This window comes from Elephantulus edwardii, unplaced genomic scaffold (genome assembly GCF_000299155.1).
Source record: "Elephantulus edwardii isolate Elephantulus edwardi_28Jun2011 unplaced genomic scaffold, EleEdw1.0 scaffold00095, whole genome shotgun sequence".
NCBI lineage: Eukaryota > Metazoa > Chordata > Mammalia > Macroscelidea > Macroscelididae > Elephantulus > Elephantulus edwardii.
The window spans coordinates 12,318,622-12,345,924 of NW_006399845.1; the positions used below are offsets into that span (position 1 = coordinate 12,318,622).

Genomic DNA, 27,303 nt, shown 5'->3' on the forward strand with positions numbered 1-27,303 from the left:
CTCTCTCTCTCTCTCTCTCTCTCTCTCTCTCTCTCTCCTTTCTCCTGCCAGGAGATGGACTGAGTAGAGGGAACCCTTAGAGTAAGATATGTGTATCCTTCACATGCCTTTCCTCAATGACCTTGAGGTGCCTCCCAGGGAGGGAGCCCTAGGCTGATGCTATGCCTGTCACCTCATTCTTCCTGGCTTCTTAGTGCCTGACAGACAATGAGGTCAGTCACACCTGGCCCCCCATTTGGTCTCTGCCCCTCTAACTACAGGACTGTGAACTTGTCACTTTTCTCTGAGCTTCAGAGTCCTCAGTATAGAAGAATGATGACAGTAACTTCTGCCCACAAGGTGCTCAGCACAGTGTGGCATCCAGGCAGATCCCAGGATATAGAAGGAATTAGTTTTCACATGACCTTGCCCAGGCCTCATTGTTCCTGTATGTAAAATGGATTTGAGATGGCTGAAGTCAGGCGGTCCCGCCAAAAAAAGTACACACGTGGCACATTCTGTGCCGTGGGGGGAGGGAGAGGTGTCAGTTCCTCATTGGGCCGGCCAGGCATTTGTGCCAGCCACACCACACACATGGATAAGCACACCTGCACCCAACACAGCCCACGCTTGCTGAGTGGGCTCCGCGGACCATGAGGCTGTCACTGCTGCTGCTACTGTTACTGCTGGGGGCTTGGACCATCCCGGGAGGCCTTGGGGACAGGGCTACTCTCACGGCCACTGCCCCACAGCTGGATGATGAGGAGAAGTACTCGTCTCATATGCCTGCTCACCTGCGTTGTGACGCCTGCAGGGCTGTGGCCTACCAGGTAAGCCCCCCAACACTTCTGCTGCCCATATCAAGCCCCCTCTTCCAGCCAGAACCTTCCACCTACCTCAAATTCCACCACTGAACTTCAAGCCCTACATTCCCACCCCTACACAGCAAGCCCCAGACACAGCCTTCCTTCTGTGAACTAACAGCTCTACCTCATTCTTCCTCATGCTTCCATCTGTCCATCTGCCTGCCCATCAGAAAACAGATATTCTGGGACACCCCAGGCGTCTTGAGAGCCCAGGAAATAATTTTCTTGTTGTCTCAGGCCCCTTCCTTTGCAGGGACACCCTCAGGGATTCCCTCTCTTCATGACCGGGTTCCTTGTATGTAGGTATATGTGTGCACATGCATTGAGTGTATGCATGGAAGGGTATGTGTCTGAGTGCTCACACACACTTGGAGCATCCCTCCATCTCCATGTCCATGTGCCCGATGACACACATCACTGAAGACCAGACTCTGCTTCTGCTCCTTCCTTGCTTTCAGGCTTTAAAGCAGCCTGTGCTTATGATGGCAGAGAGTGCTCCAGTGGCCTGGCCCATGGGGATTTTCGCTGATGACTCACTAAAGCTGGGCCTCTCTGGCAGTTCAAATCCACCAGCTCCTTTGGAGGAGAAAGATGAGCAATCTCTTCTCATGCAATTTAATGGGCTCAGTGGCAGTGAGTTTTATAACAGGCAGGAGCTTCAGGGAAGGCGTGCCAGGGGTGGGTACAGGGGAACTTGCGCCCAGTGTTCCCCTTCGTCCTGAGGCTCTCACCCCACTGCCGTTCTTGGGAGTGGATCCTGCCTGGGCTGGCCTGAACCTAGGTTACAGGGACTCGGGGAGGGGCTGTGTAGCCTGCCTTGCAGGTGCTTCCTGCCCAAACGGCTCCCTTGCCACCTCGGCTTCCCCAGAGACCTCGCCCCTGGGTGCAGCTCCAAAGCCTGACTCCCAGCCCCTCCTTGTTCCAGATGTGGCAACATCTGGCAGAGGCCGAGGCTAAGCTTCATACCCTTGGGTCTGGGGGCCGGCGAGAACTGAGTGAGTCTGCGTACACAGACATCCTAGACCGAAGTTGCACCCAGAGCTGGCAGGGGTGAGTGTCTACTGGGTACCTACCACCTTCCTCCAGGGCCAAGGCTCACGGTAGAGGTCCACCCTCTCTACTTACCCACACACACTCCACACAGGCTCTGCTGGGGCTGGAAGGAGGTGAAAGAGTGGAAAGACAATGGAGGGAGCCTGACCTCAGAGGCTTGCTGTGTGACCTTGGGTGGAGGGCTTCCCCCTCTGGGCTAGGTTTTCCACCAGGGATGGAGCTCAGCAAATGCTCCTGAGGCTATGGAGTGTGTCCACTTCAGGTGGAGGCAGGCCCTGCCCTGGCTGGACACCCATTAATGCTGTATCCTCCCCATTGCCAACAGCTACGGGGTCCAAGAAGTGAACCAGGTAAAACGGCTCACGGGACCAGGACTCGGCAACGGGCTAAAGCCAAGCATCAGTGTGATGGTCACAGGGGGCCCTTGGCCCAACAGGTGACAATGGTTGGGGCTGGGAACGGGAGAAGGAGGCATAGGATAGAGCCTGGCTTGGCCCCTGCAAGCTGAGCAGGGTCTGAGCTCCTCCTGGGTTCCTGTAGGCTCTCCAAGACATGTCTGTACTACCTGGGAGAATTTGGAGAAGACCAGATCTATGAAGCTCACCAACAAGGCCAAGAGGTGCTGGAGTCATTGCTCTGTGGAGAACCACAGGGGCCCTGCTCGGAGGAGACCCCAGCCCCAAGAGAAGAGCTCTAATTGGACTCCTCTCCCCCTCTCCCAGTACCATCAGGCTTGGCAGCTACAGCTCACCTCTGGACTGTCCCCATGCCCTTTCGAAGGCTGGTCCCAGGGGCAGAGAGGCCTTGCTCTGCACTGCCAGTCTGCCCTCCTCCAGCTTTGTGCATGGCCTGGGGCTTGCCTGGGTGGGAGCCAGGATGTTCCTCTCTGGACTCTAATAAAACTCAGTGACACCAACTGTTTCTCTCTGCAAAGGGTACTTGGGGGTTTGAGAGGACAGACATTGATGCTTTTGATGACATTCATCCTCAAAGTCAGTTGACTGACTTGGAGTCAGAGGTGACTCATAACTGACCCTTTAGAGGGTTTTTAGAGGCTGTAAATCACACGGGAGATTTCCCATCTTTCTCCTTTGGAACAATGGGTAGATTTAAACCAGCTGCTTTTGGAGTGACAGTGCAACTCCTTGCCACTAAGGCACCACAGCTCCCTAATGTTCCTCCTCCTGTTGTTGTTGTTGTTGTTGTGTGTGTACCGTCAAAGTGGATCCAACTGGTACAGGAGGAGACTGTCTTTCCTTCTCCAGCAGAGCTGTTGTGTCCCTAATGAGTTGGAACTGACCTATAGCTGACCCTCCAGTGGGTTTTAGGTAATGAGTTAATCACATGGGAGGAAATTGCACATCTTTCTCCTCCAGAGCAGCTAGTGGATTTGAACCATGTGCCTTCAGGACTGCAGTGCAGATTCTTACTGCTAGGCCACCAGAGCTCAATGTTCCTCATTCTGTTGTTGTGTGCTATCAAGTTGGAACTGGCCCATAGCTGACCATTGAGCAGGTTTTCAGAGGCAATTGAATTGCACGGAGAAGCTGGTGGACTCTAACCGTGTGCCTTTGGGATAGCAGCGCAGTTCCTTACCACTAGTCAACCAGAAGGTCAAGTATATGCTCTCACAAGCTTCCTAGGGGTAAGCTGGTTGACAAGCTGTCAAAGGCACAGAGATAGAGTCACATACTCAGTGGAACCCACAGCTCTGAGATCTCTATTATGAGAGAAAGAAACCAACCAATGGGAACTACAGAGGTGGGCCGCACACACGTGCTGTGGCAGCTCAAGCTCTGAGCCTGAGATCTCTGAGTGACACCGGGACCACTCACTTTCTAGAGTCTGCTGCCCTTGACCCCAGTGGCATGGTTGGACCTCTGTCTGGATCTGGGCAGCATGGGTTTCCTCCAACCAGCTGGACACAGTGTCCTGGCTCCAAGCACAGATCTCTGCAGTAACTCTTGTGGCCTGGGGCCCTTCCCTGAGGAATCGGGATTCCTGAGGTAAAGTGGGTCTACAACTTGCAGTTTCACTTGTGAGCATCTCTCTGTTCCCACTGGAGACCTGGGATGTAAGCGAATAGCAGCTAATTCCCATTTGTTAGTGAGCTCCTGGCTGGTTAGCAGAAGCTTGGGAGGAGGACTCAGATTGCGCAGGGGGACATCCCTGCAGGAGGAATGGGAATACCTGAGGCCTGTACACCTGCATGTACCCGGGTGTGTGTGTGTGTGTGTGTGTGTGTGTGTGTGCCCTCGCACGCGGGTCATGCACTGCAGCCCCAACCCCCATATTCCCTCACTTGTTCCAGGATCTGCCTGAAACTCCTCCTCCTCAGGATCTCCCTGCAGAGAGAACCCTAGACAAACTGGCTGAGCTGTCAGTGTAGGGGGTGTGGAGCTGTGTGTCTGTGACATGGACCTGTTTGACCTTAGTTTTGTTTAGATTGATTCTGAGAGACTCTTTCTTTGCACAGAGTCTGGGTGTTGTGGGCCCATTGTGTGTCCTTGTTCCTCGGACCATGTACAACTTCTCCGCCTGTCATTGGGGTTTGTGTTTTGTCATTTGGGTCTCATTGTTATCACCAGGCTGTGTATGTGAGGGGCGGGGCTTTGTCTCCACAGCCCCCTGAGGAGCATTGGCTGCTGAGGGTGGGGAGGAAAGTGCTGAGGAGCACCTCCAAGAATCCAAACTGGTCGGACAACTTTAGGAGCCTAGAGCAGGCTCCAAGAAGGGCGAGGAGAAGGCAGACCCACAAAGGAAAGGGCTGGAGGCCGGACAGGCACACGGACTCAGGGCTTCACCATGAAGTTTCTGCCCAGCTGGAGAGCGGTGCTGCCCGTGAGCTCCCAAGGCAGGGCCTGGCCTTGGACACAGCTACCAAGAAGTAGGTGAGCCCCAGGGCAGGGTGTGGTAGCACAGGGACCAACTAGTAGACCCTGGACTCTGGACCCAACCCCCACCCGCTAAGAAGCCTTGAGACCCTGGATCCTTTCTATCTCCCCATCAGACTCAGACTCCAGGGTCTTCCAGTAGGAGACAAGGAATAAGACTGGCCTTGTGTCTTTCAACCTGTGCCCAGAGCGTTGACAGTTTCATTTAATTCTCTATTGTTATCTTAAAATATCTTGTAGTTTTTTAACAGGAGACACCATGTTTGCCTTTTTTCACTGGGCCCCACACATTATGTGACTGGTCCCAGCAAGGAGGGGAAGGGAATCTGAGCCCTGAAAGAGGACAGAGAGGGCCAGGCCAGCCTGGCTGGTGCCATATCCACCGGGTCCCATATGTTGTGCGGCTCAGGAAGCCTCAGTGTTGGGGCGTGGGGAGGATTGAACTTTATCACATGCAATGCAGTGATTACAGCATAGGTTCTGAATTGGGTTCTGAATGTGTGTTTCTAGGATTTTATTATCTGCATCATGTTGGGGAAAGATAATACCACCCAACACCACAGGGTTAAGCAGGACAGTGCATGTCTATTACTCAGCAATGAGAGTGATTATGATAATGGTGATAATGATTAATAAATGGAGAAGGGCCTTGGACAGGGTGTGGGATGTTCAAAGTGCCCATTTCCCTCCAACTTCACCCAGTTCTTGGAAAACTTCCAAGCCTTCTCACTGCCCACCCACTTCCTTCTTGGGCCTTCTCCCAACAAGAGGTCGGGTCCCATGCCCAGAGAAGAGAGTGCTCAGGAGACAAATGCGGCAGAGGCTTGGTGGCCTTTCCCACTATGGCCAGAGTTAATACGTTACTTCTACCTGGGTTCCCCTTTCGCAATCCAGCTCTGAGGCTCTGGTTACAGATTTACTTTGAACAATGTCTGATGTGTAAAGTCCTCTCTGGCCTTTGTAATGTTGTTCCCTCTTCTCCTCAGGAACTTCTCACAACTCTGCCCCAAAGATGAGTGTCCAGGAGGACCCTGAGGGCCAGCCACAGGTGCCGGGGGATGAGTGGGAGCTGGGTGGTAGCTCCGGGGTGGGTTCTGGAAGGCTGGTGCAAGTCTCCCCTCTGGGAGGCAGAGATGAAAGTGTTGATGAACTTGTTGGAGAGCAACACTCCAGGCCGCTTGTGGAAATTAGGGGCTGGGGTGAGGGCCAGAGTTGGGATTTCAAAGCTAACCCAAGGATGCCAGGGGATAGAGTTGGGACTCTTAGGTTGTGCCCAGCCCAAGGAGAACCTGTCCAGTCTCCTCTTGGCCCCCTATTTTGGTCAGTCCCCTAAACCACTTGACTCAGGCACCCATCCTCCCAGGTCCTAACCACTCCAGGAGTCGGAACAGTGGACTCATCCCTGCATGAAGTGGATGCCAAGTGTGGCCAGGTTGAGTGACAGCTGTATGGGACTTGGGGTGGGGGAGGAAGTGGAGCTCCAGGGCCTCACTGTAAGGCCCCCTGAGCTCTCCCTGGGGCAGGATGAACACTGCCTGTCGATTACTCAATACCAAACTATTTCTCTCTGCTGCCATAGTATGAGTCCTTGGACTCAGCAGCCACCAGGGAGCCCCCAAAGTTCCTGCCCTCAGAGACTCAATTTGATATGTTGTACAAGATTGAGGATGTGCCACCGTGGTACCTGTGTATCCTGCTGGGCTTCCAGGTGGGCTTCTCCTTAGGGTCCTCCCTTCACTGTGGCACCCTCCTCCCTGGCTAATGGGGTCATATTGGATAACAGGAAGAGAAAATTAAGGTCAACACAGTGATTGTTGCCCAGTTGGGTGGGGAAGATGCCCAACAGAGGCGTAATCCCCGGAAGCATTACTTAGTGCCCGCAGGAGTGTTAGTGGGGGGAGGACGGCCTTGGGGTTGGGGGCTCAGAAGCGGCAGGAAAGGTGTGGGGCGGTCACTGACCCTCGGCAGATAAATGCTAACTCCCCGGGACTCCCTGGTGGGGTGTGCAGGTTCTGGGTAAGCCACCGGGGAAGGCTAGGGTCGTTGGGGAACCGCTCACGCGCTGCCCCCGCTCTCCAGCACTACCTGACTTGCTTCAGCGGCACCATCGCTGTGCCCTTCCTCCTGGCGGAGGCGCTGTGCGTGGGCCGTGACCAGCAGATGGTCAGCCAGCTCATTGGCACCATCTTCACGTGCGTGGGCATCACCACCCTCATCCAGACCACACTAGGCATCCGGTGAGCTGCCCCGCCCCACTCCCCACACAGCGTGGCCTGAGGAGGTCTTCTCAGAGAACTGAGGGGCAAGAAGAAAAAAAAAAGAGCTGCTTCCTGGCAGCTGGAGTCTCCTTGAGAGAGAGCCACTCTGTTGCTCTTAAGGAGTCAGGAGTCTGTAGGTTTAAAGGATTATGCCCCGGCTGGGTTCTTGCCCCCTAAGCTGGACTCTGGGTACTTGGGACCCCAGACCTCCCAGTGCAGTTGGCCTAAACTCAGCTTCCTGGGTCTGTGTGGTCCCAGTAGCCCTTCTGCTCAGTGTCACTTGCTTGTACCCCTGTGTACAGTTCTAGGCTTGGTGATCAAAAAGAGGCCGTTTGAGGATAAAGGGAAAGTTGACTGGGGTTTGGATTCAGGAACCAAGTTGGTCACCTCTGTGCACCTGGTCTCTGTGCAGGGAGCTGGTGTTGAGGAGGGAGGGGGAAGCCTGTGATCTGGGTCCTCTTCCTTGGGTTCTAAAAAATGTAAGGAACAGCCCTGCCTGGGGCCTCAGTGGCTTCCCTCTACCTTATCCCTCTGTCTGTCTCTGTGTATCTGATTGTCCTGTCTCTATCTGCTTCTCCTCTCTACCCTGTGCCTCTCCTCCCAGGCTGCCACTCTTCCAGGCCAGTGCCTTTGCATTTCTGATTCCAGCCAAAGCCATCCTGGCCCTGGAAAAATGGAAATGCCCCTCAGAAGGTGGGCTTACTCCCAGGGTACTGAAGAGGGGAGGCCTGGGGCCCTGGAGGCCTGGGTGACTGTCCTGAATCCAGAAACCAGGGTACACCTCTCCCTCTATCCCTCTCCTGCGTGTGTGTGTGTGTGTGTGTGTGTGTGTGTGTGTGTATGTGAGAGAGAGAGAGAAAAACACACAACATATCCCTGTTTCAGAGGAGATCTACGGTAACTGGAGTCTGCCTCTGAACACCTCTCATATCTGGCACCCAAGAATACGAGAGGTGGGTTTGCACCTGGAGTACAGGTCTGGACTTGACAAGGGGACTAGGTGGGAGTGATTGACTGTTGAATTGGGGGATGCAAAAAGGTGGAACAGGAGCTTTCATCCCACCCTTAGTCAAATCATGGCCTCTGCATGATGACTGAAAGATGATTTTTGTCCTTCCCAGGTCCAGGGTGCAATCATAGTGTCCAGCATGGTAGAGGTGGTAATTGGATTGTTGGGACTGCCTGGGGCCCTGCTCAGCTACATTGGACCTCTCACAGTCACCCCTACTGTTTCCCTCATTGGTCTCTCTGTCTTCCAAGCTGCTGGAGACCGAGCTGGCTCCCACTGGGGCATCTCAGCTTGGTGAGCTGGAACGAGGCCTGACCCCATCCTGTCCCAGTCCCCACTCCTCACATTCTTCCCCCTTAGTTTTGGCTCCTGGGCCCAGCTGGTCTGCCAGTCACCTCTTTGTCTCTCTGCCCCCAGCTCCATTTTCCTGATCGTCCTCTTCTCCCAGTACCTGCGTGACCTCAGCTTCCTGCTGCCTATCTACCGCTGGGGCAAAGGCTTCACCCTCTTTCGAATCCAGATCTTCAAGATGTTTCCTGTGAGGAGCTGGAGGCAACTGGGGTGGGGGCTGGACTTGAGCCAGGCTGAGGGAGTAACATGGAAGGAAGAACTAGAGCAGAGGTGGGGTCCCCGGTACCAGGTGGGGGGCTGGGGTGAGGACTGCAGGGCCCTTGGTGCACTGCTTGCCCTCTTCCTTCAGATCGTGCTGGCCATCATGACTGTGTGGCTGCTCTGCTACGTCTTGACTCTGACGGATGTGCTGCCTACAGACCCCACAGTCTACGGTTTCCAGGCACGGACTGATGCCCGTGGTGACATTATGGCTATTGCACCTTGGATTCGAATCCCCTACCCCTGTGAGCAACCCACCCCTGGGCCCAAGAACTGTAACTGAGACCAATTTTGAGACCCCTAATGATCCCAGTCCGACTGATGAGAGTTTAAGTAGCGTTAGCGACACATCTACTGTGCGCCGACAAAGCCGTTTTACTCAGACTTCACTTCCGCTTCCTGAGTGAATCCAGAGCAGCTTCCACAACTTGAGATCTCATCAACCCCCTACAGTTGCCCCGATCAATTCTCCAAATACCCAGTGTGTTCTCAGTGGCTCTGATCTCTGCCTCAGGTCAGTGGGGGCTGCCCACGGTCACTGCAGCTGCTGTGTTGGGCATGTTCAGTGCCACACTGGCGGGCATCATTGAGTCCATTGGCGATTACTACGCGTGTGCGCGCCTGGCTGGTGCGCCACCTCCTCCAGTACATGCCATCAACAGGTACGTGTGCAGCCTGACCAATACACAAGGCGAATGTGTGTTGAGTCCCAGAGGTGGAGACTTGGAAAAATCACTCCCTTCAGATCTCATTTTCCTTATGAGAATACTTGCTACTTTGTGATTGCTGAGAGTTGCTAAGGAGATATAATGGAGTCTAAGGAAAACTGAGTTATTGACAACCTTCTCTGTACCTCACCTTTGATGGCCAGTATCCAATCCACTAATATCAATACACGTTGATGTCCCATAATGCCACTGATGTCAATGGTACACAACGTCTTATACCAGGGTGTCTATTTGTGCTTTATTGACTATGCAAAGGCATTTGTGTGGATCACAGCAAATTACGGCTAATATTGAGAAGAATGGTAATCCCAGAACACTTAATTGTGCTCCTGCAAAACCTTTATCTAGACCAAGAGGCTGTTGTGTGAACAGAGCAAGGGAACACTGCATGGAGAGAGGAGTGCATCAGTGTTATATCCTCTCTTCCTACCTATTCAATCTGTATCCTGATTATTCAAGAAGATGGAATCTATGAAAAGGAATGTGGCCTTAGGATCAGAGGAAGACTCATCAATAATCTGCATTATACAGATGACACAACCTTGCTTGCTAAAAAGTGAGGAGGATCTGAGACACTTTCTGCAGAACAAAGAATGCAGCCTTCTATATAGATTGCATCTCAATGTCAAGAAAACAAAAATTTTTACCACTGGACCAATAGACATCATGATAGACTGAGAAAAGACTGACATTGTCAATGATTTTATCTTATGTGTCTCCACAATCAGGCCACTTGGTACCAGCAATTAAGAGATCAGGAGATACATTGCACTGGGAAAATCTACAGTTGGGGATCTCTCCAAATTATCAATGACGTTAGCTTGAGTCTAAGGTATGCTCAATTCAGGCCATGGTCTTTTCAGTCACTTGCTATGCATCTGAGAACTGGATGATGAATAAGGGTGCCAGAAGATTTATTGATGCCTTTGAACTGTGGTGATGGAGAAGAGTGCTGAATATCCCATGGGCTTCCAAAAGAACAGATATGTCTTGGAGAAGGGGCAGTCAGAGTGCTCCTTGTAGGCAAAGATGACAAAGCGTCATTGTACATACTTCAGGCATGTTTCTAGGAGAGGCTGTTCCTTGGAGAGGAATATCATGCTTGGGAAAGATGGAGGGATGGCGAAAAAGAGGAAGACCTTCAACCAGATGGACTGACATAGTGACTGCAAAAATGGGCTCGAGTGCCAGAAATTGTGAAGATGGCACAGGATAGAAGATCTTGTTCATGGAGTTGCGATGAGCCATACATGACAGCATCTAACAAGAACACAACATCACTGAGACAGGAACTTTTATTATTCAGCTTTACATTTGAGGAAACTAAAGCTCAGACTTGCCCAAGGGAGTAAATGCAAGTACACTGGGACTAGTGCTGGGACTTGGCCCGGAGTGGGAAGAATTACAGTTGCTTCCCCCCACGTTCCCTGTGAAAGCTGGCAGCCTGGCCAGAGGCCTGGGAAGATCCAGGGCCAGGTAGAGCAGGTCTAATGTTACCCAGTATGCAAGGTACAAATGCACATCTTAATCTCTAGTGAACAATTTGATATTTCACCACATCAAAGATTCTGTAGTCCCGGTTAAGAGACAGTACCAGGAATGCAATAGTCTTACTTGAATTTACTGACTGGTCTGTAGCAACATTTTACCTGTTTTCACATCAAAGGTGTAAAATCCTTGTGAAATTGTTCACTACAGTAAGTTTTCCTTTCCTTATCAGATAATAAGATTAGAGGCTGGACTAAGGCCCTCATTTGTCTTTTTTTCTTCCAGAGGCATCTTCACTGAAGGCATCTGCTGCATTATTGCAGGGTTACTGGGCACAGGAAATGGGTCCACGTCATCCAGCCCCAACATCGGCGTCCTTGGCATCACTAAGGTCCTGGTGCCGCAGCAGCACTAAGCCCTGTGTTCATCCGATGCTCTGCAGGCCCACCCTAAGCCGATCCCCATTTTTCTTGCCCCTTGTCCTTAAAAGCAGGGCCTTTTCCTGCCCCACTTACCAGGCCCCAACCTCGCCCCCTCATCAACCCTCCCCTGACTCTCCTGGCAGGTGGGCAGCCGGCGTGTGGTGCAGTATGGAGCAGCTATCATGCTGGTCCTGGGCACCATCGGCAAGTTCACGGCCCTTTTCGCTTCACTTCCTGACCCCATCTTGGGGGGCATGTTCTGCACTCTCTTTGGTGAGTGTAAGGCCCAGGCTGAGGCACTGGGGCAGGGTGCTGCGGTGCAGGTGGCAAAGCAGCAGGTCCTGCCATCTTTCCACTGGTTCTTTACTCCTAGGCATGATCACGGCCGTGGGACTGTCCAACCTGCAGTTTGTGGACATGAATTCCTCTCGCAATCTGTTCGTGCTTGGCTTTTCCATGTTCTTTGGGCTCACACTGCCCAATTACTTGGAGTCCAACCCGGGTGCCATCAACACAGGTGCTTCTTCCTGTCTCTATGTTTAAGGGAATAAAAGGCTGGGCCTGTGACTTTGAACACAGCCACCTCCCTTAAAGTATCTACAACACAGTGGGGGAGAGAGAAGGGAGAAGGAAGAAAAGTTCTATTTATGGTTCTCAACTCTCATTGCTGTTGAGTCAGAGTCTATTAATAACTAATCCCCCATTTTCAAGGCTGTCAACTGGAGATCACCTTTCTCTTGAGGTGGATTTGAACCACAGAAGCATGGCCAACAGGGTTCCCTTCTGTAAAGCTGGAGCCACAAATCCTGTGATCTCTGAGTAATTGACAGCTGAAAGGATAATTTAGCAGGTATCCATTACCAGAACACCACTGTGACCCCATGTTTCACAACAGCTCCCTAAGAGATATTTCATGATCTCATTTTACAGATGTGGAAAAGTGTGGCTCAGAGAGATTAAGTGATTTATCCCAAATCAACCACCAGCAGTGGACAAATCTAGGATTCAGCTCCAGCAATGCAAGGGAGCCCTTCCAGCCCTGACTCTTAAAAAAGGCTGGATTTTCTATGGTTGTGTCCGCTCAAAGGAAGCACAGGAGTCGTTGCTTCCTCTGCTCACAAGGTGATGCTACAATGCCCACTGACTCCTGGCCTATTTCACAGGCATCCCTGAAGTGGACCAGATTCTGACTGTGCTGCTGACCACTGAGATGTTTGTGGGTGGCTGTCTTGCTTTCATATTGGATAATACAGTGCCAGGTATGTGTCAGTCTGGAGTGAGGGATGCAGAGCTAGGCTGGACTGAATTTGAAATGTAGCCAGGTACAGGACAACTCCCATGGTGAGAAGGAACAGATAGGCTATGGAAGGTGCCCTAGCTGGAGGGAGAGAGGCAGACATGACTCACAGACCTTGACAAAGCGACCTGAAAGACCTACCACATTGGATGCTTTCTAAAAAAGAATTTTAAAATATTTCTTGAGAATTTAAACAGCAAAAACACACTAATTCATATCTACATAGGCAAGTCAGTGACACTGACTCCCTTCAAACGGTGCAATCATCGTTACTTGCCTCCCTTGAGTTGTTCCTCCCCCATTAACATAACCTCATAAAGTTTTTAATCTAATTTTCAAGTGGCTGTTGACAACATAATCCTATGTATCTTAAAAGAACATAATGGTCACAACATTCTTTGTTATGCTAGTCTTTGGTTTTAAGACTTCATATTTTCAGTTTAAGGTTTAAAGACTATTTTAGGGCAGTAGTTTCAGGAATTCATTTAGAGTCCATGGTTCTGGAAAGCCTGGATAACCATGTATTTTAAAGTCTATTATGCATTTGCTCCTTTCTTCCTTAGGATTCTTCTGTGTAGTATTTGTTCTAAATGTTCAGTAATGGCAGCTAGGTACCCCTTAGTTCTGGTCTAAAGACAAAGGAAACAATTAGCTACACAGTCCATTCCTTCCTATTGCCAACTCTCTTTCCCCAGTTGCTGAGATGAACTTTTGTCTTCAGTATTTCTTGATAGCCGCCAGGCTGAGGGCTGTCTCTAAGTGCATTTACTTACATATAGGACAGACCCAAAAGCACCACCCAGAATCTACTCCAAACATGTCAGCTGTCATACTTGTAACATTTCCCTTTGATGTCTGAGTATTTTTGCAAAGAATATCCTTTCTGGGAATCCTCTGGGCTCACATATATGTGCCCAGTAAATAGAGAAAATGAAATGTTATTGGATTCTCTAATATTAAAATAGCCTTTTATCTATTAGGGGCCAGTATGGAGCCAAGTACCTTATTTCATCTTTCATCTTTAAAACCCATCCTGTGAGGCAGAGATTTTCACACATAAGAAAACAGAGGAGTAACCCTGTTAAGGGAAGGAACCTGAGACAATGCAAATCTAAGATTTTAGCCAAGTCCATCTGACCCATCTCGCCACTGTCTCGTCTGAGAGCTGTGCTGGAAGATCAGGAAGGCTTGGTCAAGAATGGGGCAAAAACTACCAGGCAGCTCTGGTGGAATAGTCAAAACAATTATCAGTAGAGAAAAATGATTGTGAGATAAGGATAAGGGACAGCAGCATGATGCCCAACTGCCAAGTCGAGCCACTTACCAACCTTGAGAAAGCTCCAGGCTCGGCATGGTCATTTAGCCAGTGGCACAGAACAGAAAGGCTGGCTCTGCAGAGCCAGTGTGTGGTAAGGTAGGTAAGGGCTAGGCTCCCTGGGGGATTTTAGGCAGCAGGAATTCCTGGGAATAGTTGCCCCTTTGATGGGTGGAAACCTGACAATGGATCCCATCCCCCGCCCTCCACTTAAAGGAAGCTGCACCACAGCACATCCTGTGTACCTGAGACTACAAAGCAGCAGAGATGACTTAGGGACTCTGGGGGGAGAGAGGGCATCAAGGTAGGCAGCCTGGTACTAGTTGCCTGTGGACTTGAGATGATTCTTTTCAGAGTAGTGGGATTAAGTACTCCGATTAATCATTAGCTACCATCCCTCCCAGGGATCATGAATGCTTTATGCTAAAATCCTCAACAGCCCTTCCGTGTACAAGGATGAAAAAACAAGCTCAGAGTAAAGTTAACTTGCCTAAAATCACAAACTGGATTCAAACTCTGATCTGGCTAAAACCCGAAACCCTCACAATAGAAACTGCACAGCTTTCTGCAAACTTTAATTTGCTAGAGGGCTTACAAGGTTTAAATATGAAAAGGATGGTTCTGTATTATAAAAAAATATCCCTTTTCTTTTGCTATCACAAGCCAAGCTGAAAAGACGTAGTCAATTTAGTGCCACAAATGACAGTGGTGCTCATGAGCTTGGAATGTGTTGGTTGGACACTGATGGATATTTAAGTTTGAGGAAATCTTAAAACAATGAATAGGAAGTAAAACTGACTTTTAACTGCTCAGGAAGGTCACTGAGGTAGCATCCTAGATGAGGGCGCCTGACCAGATCCTGGGAAAAGAAAGTGCTGGGCAGGAGGTTAGCTCAGGTAGAGAATATGCAGCCATCTGCTAGAGAGCAGCTCTGCTGGGTGGCACTGCTAACACAAAGGCCACACCTGCCTGGACATGCAAATCCCTTAGCAGCTCTGAAGGAGAAAGATAGGTAGTCTCTACTCCCATGTGATTTATAGCCTTGGAAACCCAATGGAAGGTCAGGTATGAACTGGTTCTGACTTGATGACAATGAGTTGTCTGACAGTAAATCTGGACTGGTTTTTGCATGCTAGCAATGGTGAGGGTTACGATCAGCCACCACATGTTTCACTTACAGCTTGCATCCTGCCCTATCTAGTTCACACCTTATTTCCTCCAGGTAATCTCCCCGGAAGACCAAGTCCTCCCTCAGTACATTTGGTCTGCACTACTCATAGGATTTGTGATCTGGGCTGTTTTATGGCTCATCTGCTGACACTAATTCATGCAGTGGGCTAGGCACATGGAAATCTATCCTTTTTCTAGACTTGCAACTTTCTACAGGAAAATTCTTCTAGTTGGAAAAACCCCCCTTCTGTGTATTCTTACTACCAACAAAATTTTTATTTTATTTTCAGAGTATAAGAAAATGGGTATCACTTTGTGATAGTATAAAAACCAAGTTTACTTTCCAAATATGAAATAATACTGAACATACAAAAAATACTCGAACCCACTGTTGTCAAGACCCTATAGAGTAGATCTGCCCAAAGGATTTCCAAGGCTGTAAATCTTCATGGAAGCAGATCTTCTTTCCATGATGGAGCAGTTGATGGATTTGAACCAGTTTGGGCCTAGAAAGTACCTGACTCTTGAAGTCCATCTCAGCATTAGGCTATGGAAAAGAGAAGGTTGCTGGCCCTGGAATGTTACCCTCACTGCTATCTTCCAGGAAGCCCGGAGGAACGAGGCCTGACACAGTGGAAAGCTGGGGCCCATGCCAACAGTGAAACATCCACCAGCCTCAAGAGCTACGACTTCCCCATCGGGATGGGCATAGTAAAAAGGATGGCTTTTCTGAAATTCATTCCCATCTGCCCAGTCTTCAAAGGATTTTCTTTAAGGTCAAAAAAGGAGCTTCCAGTTCCAGAAGACACTCCAGAAAGCAGAGCTGTGTGCACCAAAGTCTAAAAAAATTATTTCCAAGAAAGGTAGGATGCATTTTGTTTTATGGCTTCTGTGAGAGGATTGAAGAATCAATTTGACATAGAAAAGCCAAATCATCAGTTTACATTTTTTGTATCCTATCAAATGTCCTCAAGGAGAGGGTAGATTGGGTAAAAGGTGAACACAGGCCTTCTGAGTGGGTTTCTTAATCATTTATACCGAAACTAGAACTTCCCAATTGGTATGGATCACAAAGAAATTGAGAAGATAAAATACTGACCCCTTCGGTGTGTTTTGACAGAATCTGGTCAATTGGAGCTCAAAAGCTGGCAACTTCAGTCATGGGCAGCTCACCTTAACTCCAGTATGCTAAATGGTTATCACTTCAGAATATGAAAAGACTGATAATGGCACAATGGGAGAGATCTTATATAAACTGCCTTGTTTAAATGTGGTTATGTGGCATCAAGTCAATTCCAGCTAACAGCAACCCTACAGAACAGGGAAGAATTAATCTGGATTTTTTAAGATCTTTTTTTAAATAAAAGGGTTTGGTGTTTTGTTTTTGTTGTTTAATGTGAAAAGAATGCATATACAAAGAATTGAGACATGAGAAAATATTGGTTCAGCACTAGTGAATCTACAAGAATTATGAATTTGGGAAGGTCTTTTTAGATTACCCAAACATTTAAAAAACAAAAAAATTGGAAACTGAAACCAAAATGAACTGATAAATACCTATTAACACTTACCAAGAGTCTTCAAAAGACCTTTCATGGTTTTTAATTCAACTAAAGAGCTTCAACTGGCTGCTCTAGGGTTTCTCATAAAGTTAAGGGGATTCCCTTAACTGGTCCCATTTTCTTTCCACCCCCACCCCCACCTTCTTAACCGAAGCAGGCCTCCATCTTCATCAATTCAAGAGGATGTGAATCATTCCATATACATCTGTCTGCTAGCAGCACTCCTCATATTTCCTCCATACATCAGGACTTCAGCTGTGTTCTAGGAACACATCAAACACTACATAAAGCTAAACATCTAAACTAAGCATTTAAGATTAATGACTGAGGGGAGAAAAATTAATTATGAGCTCAATTCATTTGTGCATTTCAAAAGGTGCAAAATTTTTCTTCATTTATCAGTAAAAGTTAGACATTAACATCCAAAAATAAACAGCAAATGGCAAAACACATTTCCTTCAAAGTCACAGTCAAAAGTATAGTGCAGCCTCGAAAAGAGGGGGCAAGACAGGTTCCAAACACTTCCAAGAGTTTTCATCAAATACTGGACCTACTCGAGGGTGGAGAGAAAGGCAACTTTCAAAAGGAGTATGTTATTAAACGATGCGTTTACGATACTCCTTCCTAAGAGCACCAGGTAGGAAACATGTTTTCTAAACTAAATCTAATAAGTGAAATGTGAAATCAATTCATCCTCTTCCCCTCGAGGGTTGCCCATGGGTTAATGTATTAAAAAACAAAAATAAAACAAATTCCCCACACACTCCCTGCAAAAACTTTTTTAAAAACCACAAAAACAAAACACTAAGAAGTCCCAGATTACTCTCCAGAGTAGAACCAGGGAGCAGCTTCAATTAACTCAAATTAGTCTGTTAAGAGAGTCATCAACAAGCATGCCTTGCTTTTAAATAAGAATTTGCTTTAAATAAGAATGGGGGGTGGGGGGAATTTTTTAAAAACAAAACAAAAACTAATACTGGACACTTTTTTGACAATACACAATTACTCAATATTCACTTGGAGGGAGAAGGGGGGCATACCTATGGGCCTGTCTCACCTGAGTGCATTCAGGTTAAGTGGAGGGAATTGGTAATTACTGCAAAAAATGAATTTGTTTTCCAAGGTCTTAATCATTACAGGAGATCACCAGGTCCTTTCTTCTGCAAAGTGGTCAGTGGGTTTAATATGTGGACCTTCTGGTTAGCAGCTGAGTTCATTAACCAAGGCTCCTTCTCTTGTTTTAGGACTCTCTCAGACAGGATGGTTTTGGTTATCCTAAAATTATTCCAGAGTAGGTCAATGGTGTGATCTTTGCTCAAAGGGCTTCAAAACCAAATAGCTGATGCTCTGAAACTTCCCATTTCCAACCTGTAATGCAGATGCAAATCTCTCTAGTTAAAATAGCAAATTAGCTTCAGATAGCTGCATGCTCCCTCAGATGGAGAAAGTGCCAAAAAAAGTAGTTTAGCCTAGAATAATCCTTCTTAGTGATAATTGTAAGCATTTAAACATAAATTCCTAGGTGCCAACTATAATCTTAAGTGCTAGATATATACTAAATCTTCAAACACTCCTTAGACGCATTATTACAACTGTATACTTATGAAATCAGAGACAAAGGTTAAGTGACTTGTGTCCTAATGCAGCATTCACATCGAGGAAGTCTAGAGTCTTCGGTGTGTGTGAGCAGAATCTGGTCAATCTAGAGTCTTGCTAACTCATTATAAATTACAGTGCTTCTCTAATTCTAGTTTATAATCTCCAATTACACTGTATTAAGATCAATTGGAGGGAGTGGGTAAATAGTTCTATTACCAATTCAAATGCATATGGTTTGAATCCACTAGCTGCTCCAAAGGAGAATAATAGGCAATCTCCTCCCATGCAATTTACAGTATCTGAAAAGTCTTAGGAGGTTCAACTATCAGTCAGATCAGACTAGATGATACTTGGTAACAATAATAGTAATATGGAATCCAGATCATGGTCTTGGCAATTACTTGCTATGCATCAGAGAGCTGGACAGTGACTAAAGATGACAGAAGAATTAACACCTTCAAGTTGTAGTGCTGGAGAAAAGTCCTGAACATGACATGGACTGCCAAGAAAACAAGTAGGTCTGTACTGGAGAGGATGAAACCAAGTTTTTCCCTGGAGGATAGGATTTTGAAGCTCTGTCTCACATACTTTGGGCAAGTTTCCAGGAGAGACCGGTCTTTGGAGAAGGACATCATGTTTGCAAGGGTGGAGGGACAGCACAGGAGAGGAAGACCCTGGATGAGATGGTTTGATACAGTACCTGGGGAAATGGGGGTTGGTGTGTCAAAATGAGGGAGACTGGCTCAGGACAGGGCAAACTTCAGAGCTGCTGTACACAAGGGTTGCTATGGGTTGCAGATGATTTTAGGGCACATTAACAACAACAATTTGGCATTAGCTCAAAGAGAAAAACCTCTGTACACCTGCATCTGACAGCCCTGTACTATTCATGGTACTGAGCTATTAACAGAACAGACCGAAGGGAGCTCTGGTGGCCTAGTGGCAAGAAGCTACACTGCAATCCCAGATGTGCCTGGTTCGAATCCATCAGATGCTCTGCTGGAGAAGGAGGGACAATCTTCTCTTGTACCAGTCAGATCTGATTTGACGGTATAATGCACAAAAAATAATAAAATTAAAAAAAAAAAAGGACAGATCGGTTTAGCTGTATCAGTTAAAAAAAAAAAAGACAGTTACTTTTGTTTCACAGCTTCTTAAAAAAATCCACTTCCACATTAACTAAGCAGTCCCAGCAGTATAGTGTATAAAATGTCTGGCCGCTAACTGAATGGGTGGTGGCTCAAACCCATTAAGTTGCTCCATTGGAGAAGAATGAGCAGTTTCTTCATATTAAGATTTACTGCCTTGGAATTCCACAAGTTTCTATGACTCCAAATCAACTCCACAGCAGTGAGTTTTGGATATATTAACTTGCTGGCTATCATATGGACCACTACTGAGCATGTGAGCCCAAATTAACTACATGGTCTTCTTAATCTTTTTGAGAATCCTCCCAGGGAGTTTTTATTGCTAGGAAAAAACAAGGAAGCCCCAGGCCACCCGAGTTCACTTCCACTAGCATTATGGAAGTGACCTTGTTCTAAGCCAATGACTGTACAAGCTTCCATGATAAATATTAAAAATCCTGTGAGCTCAATAAGGTACAGAGGACATTATCAAGAGCTGAGGAAAGCCATGAGGCAGAACTGTGTATGGAGCCAAGAAAATGCTAGTGGTTGACATAAATATTAACCACAAACAAAAGCAAGCTTGTCGCAGGATAGGAGGACAAAGGAGAGTAATCAAAATAGCAAACCAGTTCAATAACAGTCATGGCTTGTAAAAGTTGGAAACTACAAAGGAGGTAAAATAATAAAAGCAAGCTTAACATTATGATGATCAGTAAAAAGAACTTCCTTAACATAAACTGCTCTGACACGGCAGCTAAGGAGATGAAGGAGGGCTGAGCAGCGGTGAGGCACTTACAAAGCAGCATATTTATTACTGGAATCTAACAAAACAGCTGTCTGCTTACACTGCCAGCAGGACTAAGGCACTGAGAGATGGATGAAAAGGGACACCACCACCACTAGAGAATGTACATCCCAAAATCCAATAAACACAGTCAACAGTTCAGTTCTACTATTATTTATTTTTTTAAATATTTTTGAAAAAATATAATTTTTTTACAATATTTTCAACTTAAACACTATTCACACTGAACACATATGGCAGCTTAACCTACTCAAATATGAAGTTTAAGAAGCCAAAACTGTTCTAGCTTTGTTAAAAGAAAAGTTGTGCTGCAGACTATTGTGATGGTTAACAAAGCAAGGAAAAGCACCACTCAAATCACGTTACAATTTCTTTGTTCAACTGGATTACGGGTCTGTAAAATGTTAAGACTTCACATAGGTCTATCTATGTGGATAGCTAAGGAGTGACAATCCTTAGAAAATGCAATTTTCAAATCACATTATCTCTTCAGAAGTAGAATATTAAGAGAATTCAACATTTCTAACATGATAACATACCACAAAAGCCAGGAATAGTTCTCGTTACTTCATGTAACCTCAGTAACCAAAGATATAGCTTTAAATATACTTTTTAAAATTAGTTTGCCACCTGAGAAAAAGGAGTTTGTTTTCTTTTTTTAAGAAAGTGGGGTCAAATTCAAACTAAAGTCTAAATTGAGAAATTTCTTAACATTTGGACGTAATTTAGATTAACTTTTTTTTTAAAAAATAAAGTGTAGACATTAACAAATGCTAGTTAACATTAGTTTAGCAGTTTAGCCCCAAAAAAGATTAGAAAGATTGAGCAGTCTTTAACTTGGGTCTCTGTCACAACTTGACTGGTGCTTCTTTCCTTGCAGTCTTCACATCAAGCCATGAGGACAATTCTATTTTCAGTAAATGTTTGACAGCTTTTTACTTAATAACAGTCTCAGCACTTTTATTAAGCATGCAAGACTAACAAAACTTTGGCAATGCATAAGTGTAACACAGTGACGAGAGAGCTTTTACAATTAAGTCTTCTAATACTGCCTTCACAGTGTGGAAATTGTGCTACATCCACCAAAAGAGGGCCCCATCTACTCAAATGTTTTAGTACTTCACCCCAGGAACAAATTCCTTCGCATTTGGATTCAGATTGCTCTTGACCTGGAAAATAAGTACATAAAAAAGTAAATTCATTAACAGATGGCTCCAGATACTCAGAAGCATTCAACCCAGATCCACACGCAAAAACACCTTCCAAAAAAATACAAGAAAAAAAGGAAGCACTCAAGACTATAAGGTTAGATGTAACCCAAAAATCGATGGCAGGGAAAGTAAGAATTGGTGTAAGCCATGTAGGTTTATCAAAATATAGTAAACTTTCTAAAGAGAAAGCAGGAAAAGAGGGAGGGAAGGGCACTGCAATTTTTTTATGTGGCTTTCTTTACGTGTAAAACAAGTGTTGCCATTTTAATTAAAATGAGTGGATTATGGATTGTTTATGGATTAACTACTTTGTGATCCTCACTCCAAATATGGAGCTCTTTTCTTCAATTGCTGTCTTCTAATTCCCACAGGAAGCATATGGTATGTAACAGGAAAAGAAAACTACACTGGGAAATCAGAAGATCTAAGTCTGAATCCCAGCTCTACCCCTAACTTCCTATGTACCCTTGAATAAATCACTCTCTGGGAATTTTAAAAATTATTATCAGCTAAAATAAGGGGAAATGGGTCAATAATGCATCAGCATTATTCACTGTCTCTAAAACACCACTTTCCAAAATAAAAGTACAGGGGAAAATAGCTGGAAATTCTCCTGTACTATGCCTATGACTGCAAGTTTTTAAAGAAGAAAACAGGATGGACTTCAAAACTTGAAATGTAGTATATCAGCATCTAGATGGAACCTGATCCCTACATGTCACATACTTTAAGACAAAACAATCATATTAAAGCATGTTGGAGCAATAATTTTAGTTTCATAATTTATATACAACTACTTTCCTGGAAGATTGTCTCTCTTCCCTATAAGGAAATACAGCACACGTTACAAGTGTAAGGTTTAAATAAAAAAGTGTTCCTGAATTTGTGAGTTTTTAGAAGCTATAGGGTAAGACAAATTAATCTTTAAAAGACTGAGTAAAAGGAATCAGAATCTTTATTATGAATTTATACTGTTTCCAGATTAAAGTGGTATATCATACTTGGCAAATGGCTTCACTATTTGGATTATACATGGAGCGACTAAGTAAGGGACAAACAAGCATATCCCAAATAAAACATGAGCTCCATTGGGCTACTGTCAGTCACTACACCACAGTGTAAATGTCAGTGTTCTCTACACAGCCCTTCAGAAGAAAAGTTTCCAAATGCCTGGCTGGGGTAGACCAGTTGTAATCAGGAGAGCTTTTTAAAAATAAACATGGCTAGGAGACTGATCCCCTGTGTTTCAAAGTTAATCATGATATATAGCCAACTGGGAAAAAAAAATTGCTACACAATGAAGAGAAGTAATTTTTAAAAACCCCCTACAGTCTAGAGGACAAATTCTAGAGAAGCATCTTCTAGAAGTAACTAAAGACTGAAAACATGGACAGGAAGGTTAACATTAGATTTAAAAGAAAACCTTCAGCAAAATAAAGTCCTTTAGCAAAGGAGTCATGTTCTGGAACCCATGGGTTAGGAAAAGATCTCTGAAATTGTACTTTCTGGTAAAATTTTAATAACCTTCACTAAATGTCTACAATATGATTAAAGAACAAGACTTAACCATTAATCACATTTTTATAGGCCAAGTTACTTGAAGATATTTTATGTACTTTTCTTAGACTAATTCCTTAAGACAATTTAGGAAGCCTTTTAGTTCAAGATATATAAGGAATGGCCCAAAATATGATCTAAAGACTAGCTCTAGTGTACTGCCAGAAGTCATTCCATGTTTTAAATAAGATCAGTGGAGCCTTCTGCTTTCATTATAAGCAGCAGCACAATTTTGGAAGCGGAAGAGATGAAGAATGCTTCTTAAACAGATGGTGGCTATTTTTCTACTTCTAGGAAAGATGAGCCATGTTTGGAGGGAAAAAACCCAAACAAAAATTAAAATAAATTCCCAAAAAACAAAATATAAAACTTTTTACCACAAGGTCTTCCAGAGAAGAGCCATCACTGATAACAAGATCATTAAATTGGTCCTGGATTTGGTCCATAGTTTGTGGGAGATCTCGAGCTGGAATAAACCACTCATGTTCTTCCTCTTCTTCCAGCATTTCTTGGAAACAGCGTTCAATAAATTCTTCTTCCCATAACTCCTCTTCTATCTGGACAAGGAGAGTTTATAGCAAACTTGGTAAGACATCATTAGGAACAGACTAAAATGATCTTGAATTAAGCCATTTAAACACACACTATTATAATTCTTTCCCCTATTTCTGTGCTCTAAAAACCTGGGAGGATCTGTTTAGGGTTTTGTTGTATTAGTCAGATACTCTTTTTTCCCCCCACAGAGAATACTAGAGGAGTAACAAAGGAGTGGCTGTCACTGAGTAATGTGTATCAGAATTACCTGTGATACTTTAAAGAAGATGGGGTCAGTTGTTAGAAATGGAGTAAAATATATTTATCAACATACTCAGTTAGTCATCGCTGCAGATTCACAATGTATTAAAAATTGACCCTCCAAAAGGTGTTTCAAAGGCTGTAAATTACACAAGAAATTGCCCATTTTTCTCCTGCTGAGCAGCTGGTGATTTCAAACTGCCTGCCTTTGTACTGGCAGGACAAACCCTGACTCTGTAGGTCACCAGAGCTCATTAATGTATTATAGTTCTCTAAATTTTAAAGCCCTCAGGAACTCTGGTGGCCTAGGGGTAAGAAGCTGAGCAGCAATACCTACAGCACACAGTTCAAATCTACCATCTGCTCCACTGGAGATGGGTAATCTCGTTCCCAAGCAATTAAATGCCTCTGAAAACCTGCCAGAGGGTTAACTATGGGTCAGTTCTGACTCAATGGTGGTGGTGGTTTTAACAAAAACTTCAGGTGAAAAACAGCAGAAATTTTGTGCTCCAGTATACTTATGGCCATCAGTCTTGATTCCTGTTTTTTACTTCATTGCAATACAGTAACAGATTAACCTAAGGCAAATGATTCCCAGACCTAATTGTGCACCCGAAGCATCTATGAGCTTTCTAAAATCATCTTAAAGGCTCTATCCTAGTAATTCTGAATCAGAACTTCTGGGAGTGGGACTTTAAAACAAACTCCCCAAATTATTTAAACAAACACTTAAGCCTAGTAGTAATTTCATAGCCACACCATCTCTGGATTAAAATAAAATGAGCAGTGGTACATAAAATCAGATATAAGTAACTAGATTAAAAGCATTTTAGTGAAAAACTATAATCACATTTGAAGACTATGGGCTACAAAAGAATATGTTTTACACAAAACTAACTTGTCTGTTGAACTCCTCTTCATTTTCCATCCACATGTACTCTGCAAATGGATTGTCATCTTCATGAGAATGACCATTTATAATAACATCTTCATTGATGATGCTTGGGCTAGTACTGCTGCGACTTGGATCTTTCATGATTGGTGTTAGTTGTCGTTTTTAACCTTGTAAGAGTAACAGTATAATTATTTTATAGTCATTCTTTCAGTTCAAAGTAAACACCTATTACCAACATAAATCATGGTTAAGTTGTTAGATATACACAATAAAGAGTATGTGAAAGATAAAGTATATATGAGGTTGTGCTGCTAACCTAACAGACACATCTCTCCAACTGTTCAAATCTACCAGCAGCTCTCATCCAATCTACAGCCTCAGAAATCCAGTGAGTCAGCTATGAGTCGGTTCTGATTCAATGGCAATGAACTGGACTTTCGTTCATTACAAATGTATGGTCAGGAAGTGCCGGTCAACAAGTGACTACAAAAAGGAAATTCACTTTTAAACATGGATTTAAATATGGAAGTTCAAAGTACACACCAACAAACTTCATAATCTGTTAAGTCTTCAGTCCCAAAACATAGCTCCAGATTGCTCCTTCATAGCTTGTCATCCATTCTGCTTTTTTCCTCTACATTTCACCCTATTAGAATTTCCTCACTGCTGAATTTCAGAGAATTCTATTATCTTTTCATGTAAGAATAAGGAATACCTAATATAATAAGTCTTGTTTCTGACAATTTACTCACTAGTTGTTGTTCGGTGCCATCAAATTGAGTACCCTATGAACAATAGATGTGAAGCCTGTCCTATCCTGTGCCATCCTCACACTTGACTTACCAGATCAACTGTGGCAGTTACTGTGTCAATCCACCTGACTGAGGGTCTTCCTCTCCTCTGTCAACCTGCCTTTCCAAGCACCATATTCCTCTCCAAGGAAAAGCCTCTCATAGCAAGTATGCAAGGCAAAGCTTTATCATCTTTGCCTCTAAAGAGCACTCCGGTTACACTTTCTCCAAGGCTTATTTTCTCTTTTGGCCATCCATGGGAAGTTCAAATCCTCTTCTCCAACACCACAACTCAAAGGTATCAATTCTTCTGTCATCTGTGTTTACTGTGCAGCTCTCAGATGCACAGCATGTGATTGCAAAGATCATGGCCTGAATCAGACATACCTTAATCCTCAAACTAACATCATTACTTCTCAGTAATTTGGAGAGGCTCCTAACTGTGCTTTCTTTACTGCTGGTACTAAGGGTTTCTGTGAATCCAATTAAGATGAAGCTACTGACAATTTCAATCTAATCTCCATCTATTATGATATGATGTTGCCTATCAGTCAGTCCAGTGCTAAGAATCTTTGTTTTCTTGGCACTGAGATGCAATCTATATTGAAGTCTGTATTCATCTTCTGCAATAAGTGTCTCAAATTCTCCATGCTTTCAGCAAGCAATATTGTGTCATCTTCATAACGCAGGTTACTGATGAGTCTCCCTCCAATCCTGATGTCACATTCTTCTTCATAGAGTCCAGCCTCTCGAAAAATTAACTCGGCATACAGAACTGAATAGGTATGGAGAGAGAAACAACCTGATGTACTCCCTTCTTAATTTTTCTCACTATACCATAGTTTGACCTAATTAATATATTGCATTATGCTTGGAAAGGTGGAATAGGAGAGTAAGGTGGAGTAAGAGTGTAACAATCTCAACTAGATGGATTGACACCGTAGCAATAGGCTTGTGTGCTGGAGATGGTAGGGCAAGTTTCAGATCCAGTATTCAGTGTTGCTACACTTGACATTATGGCATATAACAACAATATATTGCATATTAAAAATTCCAAGTAGGAAGCGTCACAATTCTATACCAATTCATTAAGTATGAAATAGGTAAAAATGGGTTTATATAAACCAAGAGTCACCTATATGCTTCCTAAAATGCTAAAATGAAAATTTCCTAAAAGGAACACTCCCCTATCTTGCCTCTCAACACACAAACCTTGAGACAAAGTTCAGAGGAAAGAGACTTGCTCTATGTGTGTTGAATCTATTCTGTAAGTTTACTCTTAAGAGCATATAAACATACAATAAAAATCTCACAGCTATGATATAATACAAATTTACTCTTAATTACAGAACGGAAGTTCTATTCATATATATATGTGTGTGTGTGCATATATATAATTTCTCAAATACTGATGACAGCATCATGGGTGAATTTTTTTTATTATTAATTTTAATGAAAGTTTACAGACTTAGGGTTTCCATTCATTCATTGTTGCACTTTTCTCCCTGCCCCCTTCACTCTTCTCCTTGAAAAGTAAAACTCATTGTTATGCAATCCCTCCCCCCAAGTTCACTTCACTGTGCAGCTAGACTCCTGTCATGACAATAATATATCCCTTTTAAACAGATCTCTCCCTCATCTGTTTCAATGCAGTATACATCATTCATCCCCCTCCTTCTCTGTCTTCCCTCAACCCCAACGTCAGTCCTGTTTTACAACAGTGGCCCTTTGCAATATTTGTCCTTTTGTAACTGAGATATTTCACTCAGCATAATGTCCTCCAGGGTCACCCATTTTGAATTATATAAGTTGTTTTTCAATGCAGCGTAGTATCACTGTGCGAATATACCAAAGTTTCTCTATCCAT

General features: G+C 44.8%; 3 protein-coding genes across 4 annotated transcripts in view; 2 read left to right on the forward strand and 1 right to left on the reverse strand.

The window, feature by feature from the left end:
• SLC23A1 (solute carrier family 23 (ascorbic acid transporter), member 1) overlaps positions 1-15,934 on the forward strand; it is a 16,494-nt gene extending 560 nt beyond the window's left edge. The window contains exons 2-15 of one of the 2 annotated variants that reach the window (XM_006891178.1): positions 2,291-2,302; positions 6,394-6,500; positions 6,872-7,029; positions 7,655-7,743; positions 7,936-8,015; positions 8,172-8,353; positions 8,477-8,597; positions 8,760-8,916; positions 9,186-9,333; positions 11,173-11,278; positions 11,453-11,582; positions 11,683-11,826; positions 12,473-12,568; positions 15,696-15,934. In XM_006891178.1, coding sequence (XP_006891240.1) covers positions 6,441-6,500; positions 6,872-7,029; positions 7,655-7,743; positions 7,936-8,015; positions 8,172-8,353; positions 8,477-8,597; positions 8,760-8,916; positions 9,186-9,333; positions 11,173-11,278; positions 11,453-11,582; positions 11,683-11,826; positions 12,473-12,568; positions 15,696-15,934 — 1,710 coding nt within the window. In that variant the 5' untranslated portion in view covers positions 2,291-2,302; positions 6,394-6,440. Of the gene's footprint in view, positions 1-2,290; positions 2,303-5,804; positions 5,841-6,371; positions 6,501-6,871; positions 7,030-7,654; positions 7,744-7,935; positions 8,016-8,171; positions 8,354-8,476; positions 8,598-8,759; positions 8,917-9,185; positions 9,334-11,172; positions 11,279-11,452; positions 11,583-11,682; positions 11,827-12,472; positions 12,569-15,695 lie in introns of those variants that run through there. The other variant, XM_006891177.1, reaches the window with a different exon arrangement.
• On the forward strand, positions 633-2,595 carry MZB1 (marginal zone B and B1 cell-specific protein). Its single transcript, XM_006891179.1, has 4 exons — positions 633-809; positions 1,771-1,895; positions 2,224-2,334; positions 2,439-2,595. Exons 1-4 carry the CDS (start codon positions 633-635, stop codon positions 2,593-2,595), a joined length of 570 nt encoding a protein of 189 aa, XP_006891241.1.
• Positions 15,935-21,290: 5,356 nt separating the features above from the next.
• PAIP2 (poly(A) binding protein interacting protein 2) lies at positions 21,291-24,786 on the reverse strand. The gene is given in 3 exon segments (XM_006903784.1): positions 21,291-21,356; positions 23,333-23,512; positions 24,649-24,786. Coding segments are annotated over 3 exon segments (384 nt in total).
• Between the last annotated feature and the right edge of the window lie 2,517 nt (positions 24,787-27,303).